Genomic DNA, 17,655 nt, shown 5'->3' on the forward strand with positions numbered 1-17,655 from the left:
CCCAGGCAGTGCTGGCAGCCAGCAAAGCACGTCAGAGCTGGGGCTGACGACTGCGGAGATTTTTCAACAGTGAGTGCAGGACAGAAGTGTCACACAGCTGAGTCTTTTCGTCTGTGTGAACTAAACTGGGAACTTCAGAGTAGCTCAAGATGGGATCAGCTAGAGGCCCTGTGACTCATCTCTTCTCAGTGAGAGATTCTTCACTGCATTAAAAAAAATCCCACACAATCCAGCCTGCACCCTGCTCCTACCACACATCCTTGTGCATGTGCTCCCAAAAGTATCTACAAATACCCAATCACTCTGGAGGAAAATATGCAAATCTTTATTAAAATACTATTGAGCACTTACAGGGTGGCTTCATCTTTCTGAAGGCCATACAAATACTCGTGAAAACCTCACAACATCCCTGTGAGGTAGGTTTCTCTTATGTAATTATGTGACTGTTTCATAAATAAAAGATGATGATGTTAAAATAATCAATGCTTATTTGAAGATGGTGACTTTGATTTCCCTGCTTAGGCATAAAATGTGTTGGTTGCTACCATGTTTCCAGCACACCTAAGAAGACAGAATGTCATAGACAGGTAATGCAAACAACCCGATGTAACTGAAAACCAGCAGTGAATGGGTTAAAGTGCAGTTCTAACCTGAAAACTTACAGTACAGAAAACAGCATCAGGGGCTTCTAAGGCTGTAGGATCTCTGTGGCCCCTGGTCAGATCCTGCCCAATTGAAAGTGACAAAGGCTGTTTGAATGGTCAACTTTGCAAACGAATGGATGACAAACCAAGGGGTCTTCCTGGCTTATAGGACTCTTAACACCACTGACCTGCCCTGGCTCAGCAGTTCCCACAAGAGGATACAGCAGAGGCGATGAGGGATCCTGCAGCTTCTTGCTGCCTTCAGGCTTATTTGGAAGGACAGCACACATGTCACTACCTGAAAAGACACGGCACAGAGGCCAAAAAGTGGTCTGGGCTGCAGAACAAGCGACTAGGGTAATGCAGAGACATGGAAGCCCCAAGTCCCTTTGTACCATGAATCTCAGAGCAGAAGTTGGAAGGAGCAAAGGGAAGTGTGGAGTTTGATTCTGTCTGAAGCAGAAGATATTTCTTTGTTCAGTGGGTTCCATCCTGCTCCCATAGCATGCAAGGTCAGGACAGGTTTCTTTCAAAGCAGATGGCAGAAATACCTTCATGTGCTGTATTTCAGCAAGGGTCTATTAAAGTAACAGTGACTTACATTTGCTTTCATTTCACTGCTGTAGTTGCACAGGAACAAAAGCTTCCCTATGGAGCAGTGACATCAAGGGCTTCTTCATGCCCTCTGAAAAGTACATGCTGCAAGTAGCGGAAGGGAATAAAATGAACATCTCGGTTTTTTTCTCAGAGTCTCTGGGAACTACATCTCTCCTTTGTCAAAGTACATCGCGGGTATATTTCATGCAAATGCTGCAATGTGTTTTCCATGGGCACCTCTATTCATGCACAAGGAACTTGGTCTGAACTGCTGAGACTCTGCATCAGAGAATATCAAAGCTTATTGCAAATGCTGTCCAGTGTCAGATCTGGGGGTCTCACTTCCTTGAAGAATTCCCAGCTAGTGAGGATGTCTTGGAGGAGGTCATGCTTGTGTGACTCTTTTGGGAGCCTGCTGGCTGGGAGGGTGGTTTCTTTTTGATCACCGGTGTTTTGTTCTTGCTTTTAAATACCTTATTGGGGTCCAGCTTGTTCACAAAGGAATCAGCTTCTTCAGAGAGGAGAGCTGTGTTGATGGTTATGGGTTTATACATGTTAAACCATTGCTGAAAGGCAGGATGGTGGGGAAGGAAGAGGTTAAAAATCGAACTGCAACTAGACATTTCCACCCTGTTCCCCCTCACACCTTAGATCTGATTTTAATCATACACCACTTATCAGTTTGCAGTTTACAGGACTGCACAGAGTGCCTTGTGATAAGGATACACAAGGCACAGCTACAGCCCTGGAACTGCCCCACATTCCAGACAGCGAAGAAGAGGAGAAACAGACACAAACCTAACACTACCTTTCCTGCAGTATAACTCCTGTCAGGAGCAACTCCTGATTTAAACCACAGGAGGAAAAGCAAAGGGAAGGGATGACACTAAAATACATTTATTTAGATTCAGAGAAGCAGAAAAGATTAAAAAACCTTGGAATTTAGAAGTGCTTATAAATTGGAAACAAACTAGTTGAACTTCTCTAAATATAGCCTCCCTCTCTTCATACATACAATGATACAGTTTTTTAACTCTTTACACAAAGGATTTTGTGTTTGTTTCTCTTCAGCCTGATTTTACATCTAGAAGTGACAACAATAATATTTTTTTTTGTTCCCAGATGCCACCACAATGTCATGCCCTGTAGTTCTCATCTCTTAGTGTTTTTCCTATCAGTTATCCATTGACGAAGCCAGCAAATAAAGCTGTAGGGGTTATGGTATTACAAATCCCACTGAAACCATCAGCAAAGTGTTGAACAAGATAAACAAAAGATCAAAACCAAAATGTAGATGGCAATCTTTTCATGTACTGCTTAATGGAAAACAGCTTTAATATACCATCCTTGAAGACCTTAAAAAATGAAAATGGTTAACATATTAGGAGGATTTTAACTAACAGAGGTTGCAAATGATTAGGGAATACATAAATGATTTCACTAAGTTTTGTGAATATACTGGACATAATAAAATATTCTCGCAGGAAAGTTACAGAAAGGCAGAGCACAGGCATATGCTAGTGTACCACATACACAGCCTTGACTGATAAAGTAGAGCAGAGTATAACAGGGAAGACACCAGAAACACAGAGCCAAATTCTACAGCCATTGATAGATGGGAAGTCAGCAGCAATTTTAGGGAGTAGTTCTGATGTACGCACAGGGCTGAGGCAGGACCAAGGAATGTCACGGTGGTAAGACAGATGTTGTATCTGGGTGAAGTGCAGGACACTCACTGAGACCCACCTTGCCAACAAGCACAGACATTGCCCAGGCTTATGTGCTCTGTTTGGTAATATTCTCATGTTGATTCCCCGACGTCTCAAAAGGTGCAAACAGGGTTAGAGCTGAAGGCCAAGCCAAGCACAGAGGAATGGCAGGAGCCTCTAATAGCGGGGTTCTGGCAGAGCATAACAGCAGCTTTAATAATAATAAGGGGCTGGAATTGTCATGGGGATGTACTTGTAGCTCTCCTATAACTACTTAGAAAACTGCTGGCATTTAAATTGCCTCTTTTGGGGCATCATTTTTATGAAGGCATCCCTTCATGACTGAGAAGTATGCAAAGGAATTAATATTCTTGGCAAGGCTCGAGCTCGTAGTCTTCCTCTTGGCTTCTGCTGAATGCGTACCTGGACTTTCCTCTCCACCCAGAGAGCAGTAGGTTCTTGTTCAGTGCTATGCCCAGAAAACTGATCTGGACAAATCTTACATAGCTTTGGGGATGAACAGGTTTACATCTCCTCACTCACCAGGAGTCATGGAAGCGAGGTTAGCTTCAGAGTCAAGAAAGCAAAGAAATAATTGGGGTTCCACCAGCTGCTATTAGAGCTTAAAGGTAGAGTCCAACTTGGGTGAGAAAAGCAGGGCTAACACAATGTTACCGAATTCATTAATATAAACAAATGACTGTTAACACACTATAGGGGAAAGACTCGTGACCATGGCTCCATGGCTCACTATGGAGGCCCACCTGAGCCTAAAGACTGCTTGTCAAAAGGTACAAAGACGTTTTACCAGTCTATACTTATGTAAAATACCGATGAGCTGGATCCCACTGTCCTACCTTGGCTTGGGGGCTGACCCCATAGCTGGTGAAGGCGTACTGCCACTGTGGGAGACCCAGGTGGGTAATGAGCAGGCGGTAGTAGGCTGTGAAGGTTTTGGTGAGGAAATGCCAATACAGAGCTCTGTCCAGGAACCATATCTCTGTGTCTTGGGAGACAACTAGAACAAAACAAACACAAATTATACTGTTGCTTTCCAGTGATAAGATCAACCCCTGGCCATTATCAGGTAGGAGACACAACGTGCTTCTCAAAAAGGCTGCAGCTTCTAAAATGCAGCATCCCTGACTAACATAGATGATTATCCAGAGGCAACATGGTTTAATGGTTAGAGGATGGGGACTAAAAAGGACTTGGTTCTGCTCCCAGTCTTACTAAAAATACTCGTGCAATAGCCATTGTATTCATTGTCCCCACCGTAAAATGGATGCAATGCTATTCCTTCCCAACCTGGGACTGATGTTCAATATGGAACAGACTTGGACATCAACAACTTTGTAGCGTAAGTTCAAAGTACAATTATGGCAAACATTTATCTACCCCACAAAGTAAAAAGCAACTAACTCAATTGTCAGTCATCTGTATTACTGAATTGAGTCCAGAGTCTGGAAGCCATGGCAGCGCGTGCTGCCAACAAAAACACATTTTGCAAAATCCTTCCACAGTGATCAAATATTTCTCTGGTGGTGACATCCTTTGGAGCATAAAAAAAAGTGATTTTATTTGGGAAACTGAGATGCTGAACATTGTCAATTAAACACACTGACCCCTGTACTGACATCAACATTTGTAAACAATGCTCCCTCCCCTTGCTCTGATTACCCACTGCGCATTGCGAAATCGCAAAGACTGGCAGGCAAGAGGACAAGTAAGAAGTGCCTTGGGCGTTGTAGTCACACCCAATGAAGGACACAAGATAACAACCAAAGGGTTTTCTTAAGAATAGGTATATCACGATTGCACACCCCCACACAGTGAACATACAGGTATACACATACACCCAGTGACGTCTGCACTGTGTCAGATGACAACTACTGTACAAGTGACTTGGGTATTTCACTAATCCCTGACTGATAGCAGCTTTCTGTGTGTCTGTCAGAAGCAACAGCTCAGCTAACATCTTTTGCTCTCCTGTTCAACCCTTCCTGACAGATTTTAGCCTAGTTGGCACCTGGAGGCTCTACATCCATGCACAAGGTGGAAGAACCAGTCTAAGTCTGTCTCAATCAGCTAAGGACCTTTTTTACCATATTCCTTTTGCTTCTAAGCAGGATTACACCCTTTCTCATCCAAATGTAAGGGAATTGTTCCAAGACATGCAAGTAACCAGAGATACGTTAGTGACTGAGCTCTAGCCTTCTGCATTATTTCAACATGATTGTCTGTAGGTCATACGTGAATGCTTTCCTGTTTCAGTATGCAAGTATGCTACGCATGCGGAAATCATAACTCAGACTCAAACATTAAAAGGAGGGAAAATGTTAGCTACAGTTAGGTCTCTGTAATGTTTAGCCCCTGAATTCAGTGGAGAACAGGGTGTCCCAGCAAATGTTCACCTACAAATTGCAAAGATCAGAAATGTAAGATGATTCTACACATGCAGCATCAAGATACAATCCACAACAAGAGATGGTTAACTTTGCTCTTTTCAGTCTTACCAGGTTTAGCGTGCTTATAAACAAGACAAACTTTGCCATTGCCATTGCATGGGTCTAATTCAAAGATAAGACTACGAGAATCAAAGTGTGGCCTCTCTGGTTTGTCTCCATTACCTGAAAACAGAAAAAAAATCTTTATTAAACATATTTGGAAAACTGACTTGAGACTCAGCTGCAAACAGTTAATCTATTTGATACTTATTAATAAATCAGCTGAGGAAGAACTAAATCAAACTACTATATTTATACTTCCTGGAGAGGATTTTCCTCCCTGTGTTAAAAAAAAAAAAAAAAAAATTGAGAAAAATTTTAATCTTCATTAGGAAAAAAACCAAGACAGTCAAAATCTGATGGCTGAAAAGAGACATCAAGCTGCCCTCTAATCCTTTCCTGGCATAAAGCAAGATCAGCTTTATAGATGCCACTCCTGAGAGGCATTTGTCTAACCTTTTCTTAAAGTCCTCTAGAATTGGAGACGCCACAAGCTCCAGGCAGTCAACCCAAATCCATTGTTACCACTTAACACTTTTCCTGGATTCTGAATCTTCCTTGCTGCAATTGAAGCCCATTACTTCCGTTCTATCCATCATTTCTTTTTTGCCCTACTTTCTTTTTTCTAGGGAGGACAGGGAGAACAGTTTATTCTTCTTCTCTTGACAGAAGACTTTTATGAACTTGGAGACACATACATTTCTTTATATACTCCAGCGTGACATCAGTGTCCTTCTCAAAAGCCACACTTTCTGACTCGTATCCAGCTTCTGACCCACAACCACCACATTGCTTTTCTACAGGCTCATGCAGCTTTCTACAGGGATCATGCAGCTACAAGTTCTTGCAGAATACAGTTTTGAATTCTAATGCTGATGAGGAAGAAGGGGGCCACAAGAACTGTACTCTTCAGAAGAGCTGTCCACAAAAGTCAGGATGAGAACACTGGTGGGGATGTAACTTTTGCTCATTGTACCTTTTAAGTGCATCAGTGCAGGTCTGAGTGGCTAAATGGAAGCAGAATTTGACCAATTTCATTACAATGGCTAGAAGATTAGGACTGTAGCCAAGCTGGAATGTGCAAAAAGAAACTTTAAGCCACAGTTAGAAGCTACAAGAGCTATAGAGATTCAGAGACAAGACTGAAATCAAATACCAGTTTTTTAAGGAGTAAACAGGACACCTGGCTCTGTTCTTATCTTCTTACTTCTTCCAGTCTTGTTAGACTGGAAGAGCTCTGAGAACAGTGGACTTTTTTCCTTATTTTTCTCTCCAAACTACAGGATTCTCAGCATTTTTAGGCAGTCTGGAAACGCATATTTTCCAGTGCCACCTCACACATTTACCAGAGTTATTTCTCCAATTCCAAAGAGTAAATCCAGCTGTCTTTTCACTACCAACACAAAACCTGTTATCTTTTGTTCATGTAAACCGATAAGCAGACAAAGACTTTAGAAGCTGAATCACTGGAGGAAGCCTCAATTAAAACTTTAAAGAGGGAAAAGGAACAACAGGAGGGCTTCCAGGCTGTTAAAAGAGTATGCAAACAATACTAGTGACTGACAGCATTAACAATCCCCATGAGATTCACAGCATACAGGTCCACCTTTCAAGGCTGTAGGGGACTATAGGACATATAGCAGATCTGGCCCAGGAGACAAAGAAAACCCCATCTACTTGGAATGACCTTTTCTGTTGCTATATCCACATGCTAAAGCCTAACATTACCCTAACAGAGCAAAAGAGATGAGACAGAGCATGTTTTCTAGCCTGCTAACAGGACCTTACCTTCCTCATCCGTGTCATCTTCCAGGTCAGCAAGAGTTGGTGCATTAGGCAGAGTGTACATAGAGGAACCTCCAAGCCGACATAGCTTTGAGACACTATTAATCACCATGGAGCCCAGGGGCATCGGGGTATCTGCAATAAGACTGATCATTAATCACACCCACTGTCAGGAAAGCATAGGAGGTATATCTTTTCCTCCACACATGAACTTAACCTCTTCTAAAACACAGAGCGGGAGAAAAGATGGGTATACCCAGCAGGGCTAGACACTTAACCAAGTCAGGGTCTACAGGAGCAAAAAATTAGGCTTTTTCAAACACAGAATCATACTTACAGGTGACGCAACACCATCTCAGAGTCGTGCAGGTATGAGAATTACACTGCTGACTAAGCCTGTGCTGCAGCTGCTAGCCCAGTCCTGTGAAACTGGCTAATAAAAATCCTGGCTAGCTACAGCCACCTCCTCAAAACTCTTTTCCCTGATGCTGTCTTTCCTACCAGAAACCAACTCACCTATTCACAGCTTATTGGGCAGCTTGTCCTCTTCCACTCCATATATCTGCTCATGGTGCATCCTCTTGGATTCCACTCCAACACAGAATTTTAGCAGTGTGTCAACATGTGGGTACTCCCTAATGAACGCTTGAGGACTTGTCACTTGTCTCTCCTTCTGAGGACTAGTACTGTTACCAGACAACAAGTCAACAAGGACCCTGTGCAGCCATGTATGAGCGCGAAGGGCCTCAGAAGGCACTACTGGATGCTTGCTCAAAGACAGTTATGTGAGCTGCCTTGTCTCTGTGCACTTGTATGCCCTGAAAATAAGACTCTTCAGAGGTCACAATACACTAAATCCCACTTGGAAGATAATGGGACTTAGTGCAGGTGTTAGAGCCCCGATGTCAACTGTCTCTGAAATGAAATTCCACTTTCTGAGGAAACACCTGTATTTGACACCCACCTCCAGAAGTGAGCAGTGTCCAAGGCCCAATTTGACAACCTCACTTGAAGGCAACGAGAGCCAGGATAATAGTTGCAGGGCTCCAGTGCAGAGTGAACAAACCGCCTGATTCTTGCCAAACAAGGATGGAAAATAAAGCTCAGTCCTGTTCTCATTTCCACCACTGACTCCAGAAATAACTCCGGTGAATGGACTTTAGCTGGTGGAAAGCAGAATCAGGCTCCAGCATGTACATATGCCTTTTAATGAAAAAGAGGCATTATGACAGGGTGACTCTTCCTACTACTTTATGATAGGATAATGTATTAGAGCTGCTCTCTCCGTGGACTACAGAGGGAGTCTATGTACGAGATTTAAACTACATACCTAAATCTGAGTGTCCACAGATGGTCAGTGTGTTACAGAATGGTATTTATGTCATGAAGACTTGTTTGGTTTCTAGCCAGTGTTCAGTGTACATGTCTGTTGTGTGGAACTTCAGCACATGCAAGCAATAGGCTTTGTCCTGTTGCATCAGGAAGGGACCTCTGATGTGCAGTCATATTTTTTTCCTCACCAGGACATTTGTAACACAGTCTACAATCCCATGCAGAACTGCACTCACTTATTAATTCAGAGGTCAGTTTTCTTTAGTCACTGATCAAGCTGCCTAGTGGAAACAACTTACTTTTTTTTTTTTTGCAAGTTAAGGAATGGTGCTAATTTTTCACTTGGTGCATGTTCTTTTGCTCAGACTAATGCAGCATGCTGAAAGATGTGTATGGACTGTGCAGAAAGTAAGTTTGCAATGTAAAAGATTCTGCAAAGGAAAGACTAGCTGCAATAAAAAGAGGGTATCAGTGGAGAGGAATACATGGACTCACCATCAGTCTTCACACTCCAGGTCATCTGGAAGCCATCGGTCATCAGATAGAAGTTCTTTAAATCCTCTGGCAGTATGCAGGAGTTTTTCTGCAAATCACAATCAAAGTGTTATGGGAAAATGCAGAACGTGCCTCAAAACCAAAGAACAACTGAATATTGGTACAGAAGTATTTGCCACCAAAGATATTAATCTTCATTAGAAAAATGACGGAAATCCAAGATGACTCAAATATCTCTTCCTAAAACCTTGATAGAAAACTGCATATTCCTTGGGTCTGTGCTGCCCTATTAACAAAGACGATTTGGGAAAACTTCACAATGAGCAGCCATCAGATGATCATTACAGGATTGTTCCCCAACTGAAATGACGTATCATCCTTTGACACTACGAGCCACTCCAAGATCACATATGTAAGAACAATCAGCTTTTTCATATATACGGCTTACAAAAGTAGAGTTTTGCTTTATGTGAAATCCGACTAAACCCACCTGTTCCACTAAAGCATGTATAATATTAGCACAAGGACTCTCTTCTTCTGAGGGATTTCAGTTCCAAGTGAGAGAAGCACGGACTCAAAAGTTTCACATAATCAAGCAGATTGGATATTTCACTTAACAAACGGTATGTGTACAAATACACACAGAGTCAGTCTCACAAACCTGCTGGTCTGGCTTCATCCCACTACATTTGAGCAGTTGGCTGGGGCTCCTAAGCCTGCTTCCTTCCGAGCCAACAGTGAAAGAAGCAACTCCAGCGAGCTGGTGAGAGTGCTTTGAAGAATCAGAACCCTTCTTCTATTCCTATGTTGGTTGTGGAAGGAGCCTTTCTTAACTGAAGAGTCTTCAGCTAAGCAACAAATATGAGGAAGGGAGGATAAAGGCTTAATCCTCAGAGCAACAGGAAGCCCAAAGAGCTATAGGCAATTGCAGGCACTGCTCCTGGTGACAGGACTGGCTGCAGACCAGTGACCCTCCATTCCTGTTGATGTGTCAAGAACACAAAATGAAACAGTATGGAAGCCTGTCAGTTTTAAGAAACCGAGCAATACACATGACTAAAGGAGTTATCTGTTGCTTTGTTTGTAATTGTTTTAGAGAAAAACAGATTGAGAAATATTGAAGTGAGTTCACATTTAAAAAAATCTTCAAACTCAAGAATCCAAAAGAATCAGACCCCAAAACTCAGGATACTCTCCAATGATGCAGGTTCCACAATCTCTGCGTTGACTTGTCCAAGGTTGCACCACCCTCCTTGTGAAAAATTTTTCCTAACTGTGGTCTGCAGACCACATTACAACTTGTGGTCATTTGCCATTTTCAGTTCCGGGTGCTTTTAAATCTGCTCAGGAACAAAGACATAAATGAGTCCCTTGAGGGTCAAGCTTTGTTATTAAACCAGGAGCAGAGACAACTTCTTTAAAATGTTGATCTGAGACCTGCTGATAATCACAGGACTCTGGCAGCTACATTTCACAGGAAAAACGGACAAATAATGTGAGATTTGCAACGCAGCATGTCTGATAATTCAAGTACTTTTGTGACAGGATTTTCAGCCTTTTCTAAAAAATGTGTATTTCTTTTATTCAGGCAGTTTTAAAGACATGCTATTGGACACATCCTGCTCTTTGTGCAGTGAGTTTGACACTCAGAGTAAGAAAAGGTAGAATTACAAAATTTAAGAACATTTATAGATCAGTATTGCTGTCCCTCATACAGGCTTAACCTGCCACAGATCGAGATATTATTCAGGTAGGAATTCACACCTTGGCCTCACAGGCCTGGGTGGGTTTTGGAGCAGTTATGGAATTACTTTGGAGAAAGCAGGAGTCCAATGTTAACAGGTTTCCAATATCGTGCCTCTGCTGGGACTATTTCCTTACAGCTACTAGAAAACGTAACGTTCAAAGTCTCATAAAATAAAGAAAGAATATTCTGGTAACCAGTAGTTAAGCAAAAGAAACATGCACGTGCAGTTCATATAGCTCTGGTTTACTTAGCGCACAAATTTGTAACATCTCAAGAGATGCTGATCAGATTCTTCCCTGTGTCTGCAACTTGTGCATACCCAGTTATCTGGCCTGATGTTGCCTCAATGCATCTATCCAGCAGGAGCTACCTGCCAGCTGTGCGTCCAGCTGCAATGCTGGCCTCTGGTCACCAGCGACTGGCACCAGCAAGGGAAGGCGCTGGCCTCCTCCTGTCCATGTCCTCTCCCTCCCCTAGGACCAGGGCAGCCCTTCTGCCTGTTAAAGCCTTATTTGTAGTCACTTTCTTTGGGTTGCTACAGTCCCTGTCCCCTAAACCGTGGTGTATACGCTGTGTAGGACCCTCTAACACACCCACAACCTTCACTCCTGCGTGTTAACTTACTTTCTAAGCGTATCCATTTATGCTGACAGACCGCTGCTGAGGAGTTCCAGATACTAACGGCTTTGCAGCTTGCGATAGGGCAGGTCACTTGACTTGCTCCATCAGCAGTCTGGTCACTAGCACAGTGCTTTACTAACCCAGGTAGGGAAAATTTTCAGAGGCAACAGGTATTAAAGCAGAGAATCCGATACTGTAGAAACTTTGCTTTAGGAAGAATTTATTGTCCTTTGATAAGAGCCTGCTGATGGCTAAGGCCCTGGTGGTAAGTTTCAGGAGATGACTAAACCACACGGACATATCTGAAGTTCTTCAAATGCCTTTAACAAACACACCTTCTTCTGTGGGTTCTTCTCAGTCCTAAATATTTATAATTTCATGCTGTGCTTTCAGCACTTCCAATTTCAAGCTGTAGCTGTAAGCACAGTGACTAGGTTTAAAACTATGAAGAAAGAAAATATGACAGACCCGGACAAAGTCTTAGAAGAGCACAAATGTTTACATAGCACTTTTAGCCCATTTCAACCCTTCCAGTTTTGACTAATCTACCCCAGCCATAAAAATACATGTGGGAACAGCTCTCTTGACTTCAGTGGGTGTTCTCCTCTAAGCAGGAGAGCCAGATCCATTGGGATGACAAAATCTAAAACTTTAAAACTTCCACTGTAATATTCAACTAAATACTACCACAAACCGGGCACAGCCCCATTTAACAAACATAGCTGATTAAGACAAGGGAAAAATCACATCTGGATAGACCTTCTGCTCTGAATACTCTTTTTCTGGATGGAAAGATGAACATACGCACGTTTCTCCAAAGGGGTGCCATCCCCATTTTATTTTTGGATTCTTCTAACCATGTCTCTTTGCACGACTTTCCAAATGATGGTAGAAAACACATGGGTGGAAAAAGCTGTACCAGAGCAAATCTGGGCTCTGTAGGAAAAGACCTCTATATAGAAAGCTTCACTAATATCCATCTCTCCCGTCTGACGGAAAGGATTGACTAATCTGTCAGATTATGCTTAGCGACATGATCCTATGACTTCAAAACAGTGGTTTTGTGACAGAGAAACAACAGAGTCAGAGAAACAACCACTACCACATTTTAAAAATGGCTTCTCAATCTCTGTACTCCCCCTGTTCAACTGGTAGTTTCCTGGGTTGTGATCTCCAGCCCCATAACATACAATATTCCTAATGACGTGCTAGAAGTGGCTTAACCACAGCCCTGACAAGCAGCTGTTTTCACTCCAGTCATCTGGTTACACTCATCAGCTAATAAAACAAAATATCCCTAGTGCCCAATATGGTGTGTGGGTTCTATTTCTTTTGTTTATTGTCCATAATATCCGTAAATAGTCTCCCAAGAAAGCACAGTCCATTGAGGAAAGAGAAGAATATTAGAATGAGGGTAGCCTTACTGCTGAGACCTGATCAACACTGGATCCAGAGCTAAAACACTGACATATGGCAATTCACTTAAAGCACTGTTCTAACAATGCCTCCTGAGCAAATATAGTAAAGAAATGGCCAGCAATCAAAGCTTATTGCTCTAGAGGGACTTCCCTAAAAAACTGAATGAGTTTTATCCAACTTCTGGGGACAGAAGGAAGGGATTTATGTCACTTCCCAGGGCTTCCACATAGCAGAGCAAATCAGCAGCTAACTTTCTCTCTCCCAATGTCATGCTGTTTTGTGACTGGTCTGCCCTAGCTGCCAGTGAATGCAGAAGATGTTAATTTATGTAAGATACTGAGACATTCTCAATGCACCTTTTACAAATCTGATCTGGCAGGGGGGAGGAAGCTCCCAGGAGTTCATGTTGCTTGGATTTCCTGCCCCAAAACATACAGGGCTGGGGTAGACCTGTCCCCTGTGACAAAGAACAGGATTTGGCAATTCTCTTGAGGACAGGGTTCTGTAGCCAAGTTTTTAATCAGCATATTATGAGGCCCCACAGGAGGGGAACAATGTGTGAGAAACACTATCCACCTCCCAAAAGTCTTCCAGCCTCTCCCCGATATGCAGCTTGAAAAAAATGTACCTTTCCTCATGCATTGGTTCTGCTAGATCCACTTCCCCGCCTCTCCTGTGGTCAGGGCCACGAGGCAGGTTCAAGATGGGCAGATCCTGTGCTCCTGGGGCTCAAGGATGGCAGTCTTACCTAATGCTGAGGGAGGACATAACGAGGCGGACGGCAAGAAGGACTGTTGTGGATGCGCACGCCTGTATGCATACTTTTGATCAAAAAGAGATATGGTAGAAGCAACAAGGAAGACTTCTAGAATAGCCAGAAACCACCACTGCAGTTCCCACTGAGATTTACATGCAGAGAGAGTTTCTAAATTGTCTGGCAGCCTAAGACAGTCCACAACAGGAAAGCACCAGACTGCTTGAGGGCTTTTTTTATTATTTTGTTACAGACAAATAAATCTTTGTAGACAAAGTGCATAAGGAGAAACAACAAATTTCCCATGCAGAGTTGTAGAATATCAATGCTGCAGCAGCGTGGTGGGCAGGGATTGCTTACAGTCAGCCAGGGGCAGTTCAGACACTGGTAACAAGCCAATTAGAGAACAGGCAAAATGACCCCCTTCATTTTGCTTTGCCTGCTGGGTCGCTGAGCTCTGGGACGTCTAGCTCCCAGTAAAAGAACGCAATTTCCTACCTTTTGCAAACCAAAACAATGTGAGTGACTTATTTCCCTTCTGGTTGAGGCAAAAAGAAAATATGTTTCAGACGTTGCCACTGCAGATACCAGAGTGCCTCCTAGCAATATTTTAATATAACACCTACTTTTAAAAACTGCATGTGGAGGGGAGGAGGGCAGTTGCCAGCCTGAATTTAGGAGTGGGCACAGGTTCATAGGATGATATACAGTTATTAGCACCAGCATTCCAGTGACTTGGTACCTCGGTTTCTACTCCTCCTTCTATTGCTGGTCTTACTTTCTTGGGGAAAAGATAACATCTTGGTAGGTATAAATATCAGGAAAAGTGAAAAAAGTATTTTTTTTTATTAAAACATTTTGAACTCCTTGAAAGCTTTGGGGAAGTGATGCTACCCATGTAAACACTTGACAATCATATACCTTAAATACTTTTGCAAGTGTGCTGACTTCCAATAAAATACTCAGGATTGATTTCAGGTTTGATCTCCTGAAACATAAAGACTTAACAGCTCTTTCTGCCTCTACAGAAGCCCTTGGGAAAAAAATCTCCTCTGCTCTCCTACTGTCTTACTGCACTGGCTCCAGCCATGAAGCTTGCCTTCCCTTGCAAAGCCTCACGGCAATTAATAGACATCCAACAAGCTGATCTAAGATTTTAAAACTTCCATTGTAGCATCCAGTTTAATACTAGCACAAAACTGGCAAGCCCAATTTAAGAAACACAGCTGATAGAGACAAAAAAAATGCCTATTACGAACATTATAAGAATATAATTTTAACCATTCATAATTAAAAAAAAGGTTAAGAGTTTCTGAATACTGTAGATTTTCTCTCAGAAGAAATACCTTTCCATTGAAAACTGAAATAGGACTGGAAAAAACGGTTCAAGGGAAAAAAAAATAATCTTAAGAATAGAGCTTTTATTTGGTAAGTCTCAATGAAGAGAGTTTTTTTTGGGGAAAAAGAATGTAAGTTTGGGAATAGTTTGACCAGCTTTCCCCACATAACACAAAAAGCCCTGCAAATACTTTCATAACCAAAGATGTAGAGGGGAGTTAAAAATATAGACTGTGACAAGATCTTGTGAAGATCACAACTCTGGAGAAATGATTATGTGCATAAATATTGCCACCTAGTGGTTATGAAAAAAAACCAACCAGTGATAAAAGTGAACATTTGGTACAACTAAACGTGTATTCAAATTCAAGCAGGATGAGTTTGAGGAAAAGTGAGGTGCAAGTTCATCTTGGAAGGGCCTTGTGAGGTGCTGAGTGCTTTGCACTTGATCATCACTGCAAGTCATATGCAATTGTGTGGACTGTGTTAGATATCAAACTGCATCCCCAAAGCTCAAGAAAAAAAAAAAAAGAAAAAAGAAAAGTTACCTTTCAATTTGAGAAGGGAGATTTCAGGTTTTGTCAATGCAACTGGAACCAAAACCAAAGAAATAGACAGCAAAGACCTTTACCATTAGCAGTCTGGCTCAACTGTATCTACTTAATTTTCACCATTTACTTTCACAATTTACTTAGTTCATCACTGGGTAGGGACGGGGGGAGCTGGAGTTTTGTTTTGGCATCTTTGGAGTGACGTGCATTGGCTACAGCACTTAAAAGTTTGGCTTTGCAAGAACAGCTCAATTTTGAAATGAACCCAATTTAGTTCAGAGGAGTAGCAGCACCTGGAAATGAGAGCGACACAGCATTCAGAAGCAGTCCTCTTCATTCAATAGAAGAATGAGCGACTGTTCCTCTGCTGCTCCCAGACCTGAGCTGGCTCACAGTCAGGGTGCCTCAGACTTCCCAGCACAGTTGATCTGACACCTAAACAACAGCTACAGGATATCAGGAATCAGTTCACGTGAACCTGAAAAACCGGACATTTCTACCTGACCACAGTTGCTAGCTACTGTACAACATTCAGTAAATAATGCAGGTTTACATCACATACATTCTGACCTGGATTTATAAAGTCTTGATAAATACCATTAATTGGGATGGGGCATTACCAAAACTAGTGCAAGATTTTTCCCTGCTGTTAAGGAAAAACTGTAAATGGCAAGGCATCATCAAATGGGAATTTATTTTACGTAGTAGTAACAAATGCAGTCTCTGGGAGCACATGCGCTAGGGCACAGCTAGGTTTGGAGCAGAGGGAGGACTCCATCCTCAGCTGCGCCCCTTTCCAAAGGCCAGTCAGCTTCTACCATTCCTTCTGTAGATATGAGTGATACCTAGAAAGCACTTATTCCCCCATGGTCATGGGATTGACAAACACATGTATATTTAAAAAGGAGACCAAAAATGACATCTCTGCCCACCAGAGTCACACAACAGTATTCAGGAGCCCTCTGGTCACACACTCTGATACAGTGAGGTCAGTGAAGTCAAGGTAGCATGTGTCCTTCATAGTCTTCTAGAACAGGCAATGGGACATGCCTTGGCCAAAAGACTGGGCCAGTCAGCCAAAGGGGAGGTGGAAGGAAGGGCTATGAAAAATGGAAGTGAATAGTCGAGACTGAAAAAAGAAACAGATAACTGCAATGAATTGGGTGACTTAGTGGTATGTTCCAGCTTGAGGCCTTTACCTTTAATGTCCATAAATAATAAAGAGCTTCTTCATTTTGTCTCAAAGAGTATTGTAAAATGCATTCAGACCTGAGTCAGAACAATGTTTGTTCTCCACTGAGTCACCACTGTTGCTGCCTACTACAGTTATGTGATTTCTTCTTAAGAGTTGTCATTCTGAATATATCCACCCTGATCAAGTTTCTCTACCAGATCAGGTGCATGCAACACCCTAAAAAACAGAGTAATACCTGATTGAAAAAATTAAAAAAATTCTCTGTTTAGGCTCCACGGTACATTAAACATGGTAGCAGGCTGTCTCACAAACAAACACAAAGTAGTCATGGCATTTGATATTCTCCATGGGCTGCTGTACGCTTAGACTAACCTCACTGCAGTATTATCATGAAAATACTCACCTGCTCCCATGAAATGATTGTATGGCGTTCGGCTGGCTCTTTTTCCACAAAAGCCACCTCAGCAACTCCTGGAGAATTCTCTAAAAAAAAAAGGGTAAGAGGAACACGTTTGCAGCTGGCACTGGTGACACCAAGCATTGTGAGACAGACAATTTTGCAAGTTAACCTGACTGACAGCTGAGGAAAAGGCATTAATGACTGCAAGGATTGTGCTGGTGACTGACCAGTCGCTTTCTTTTTTGTGTGTAACCGTACTTAGCATGTCTTGGCATGAGGACGCCTAGTGCTACACATAAGGCATCCTTTGGTGGTCTTTATAGATATACACACACACACACATTTTTGTATGTGATCTTTTGCAGAGGATTCATAGAAAAATCAACCATGCATTCATGGGCAAACTCTAAAAGATAGACAAACCACGACTTTCTAAGCATGCCCTGTGGTTTCAGTCAGATAGGATATTCTCAGCTTGACACACGACGTTGTGCAGTGTTGCTCTGAATTGCTAACAACTGTATTCCACAAAGATCGGCACACTTCAGCGTTGGATTCAGT

The 17,655-nt window shown here is 42.4% G+C and overlaps 1 protein-coding gene across 1 annotated transcript in view; it reads right to left on the minus strand.

Annotated features, from left to right (window-relative positions):
• Positions 1 to 1,470: 1,470 nt before the first annotated feature.
• The window catches only part of TPGS2 (tubulin polyglutamylase complex subunit 2), a 23,018-nt gene continuing 6,833 nt past the window's right edge, over positions 1,471 to 17,655 (minus strand). Inside the window, exons 2-7 of the mRNA XM_009886422.1 lie at positions 17,098 to 17,177; positions 9,070 to 9,157; positions 7,246 to 7,377; positions 5,467 to 5,580; positions 3,808 to 3,968; positions 1,471 to 1,807 (exon numbers count right to left, since the gene is read on the minus strand). Of these exons, the coding sequence (XP_009884724.1) occupies positions 1,580 to 1,807; positions 3,808 to 3,968; positions 5,467 to 5,580; positions 7,246 to 7,377; positions 9,070 to 9,157; positions 17,098 to 17,177 (803 nt within the window). The 3' untranslated portion in view covers positions 1,471 to 1,579. The remainder of the gene's footprint in view (positions 1,808 to 3,807; positions 3,969 to 5,466; positions 5,581 to 7,245; positions 7,378 to 9,069; positions 9,158 to 17,097; positions 17,178 to 17,655) is intronic.

Source organism: Charadrius vociferus, unplaced genomic scaffold (genome assembly GCF_000708025.1).
Source record: "Charadrius vociferus isolate BGI_N301 unplaced genomic scaffold, ASM70802v2 scaffold595, whole genome shotgun sequence".
Taxonomy (NCBI): domain Eukaryota; kingdom Metazoa; phylum Chordata; class Aves; order Charadriiformes; family Charadriidae; genus Charadrius; species Charadrius vociferus.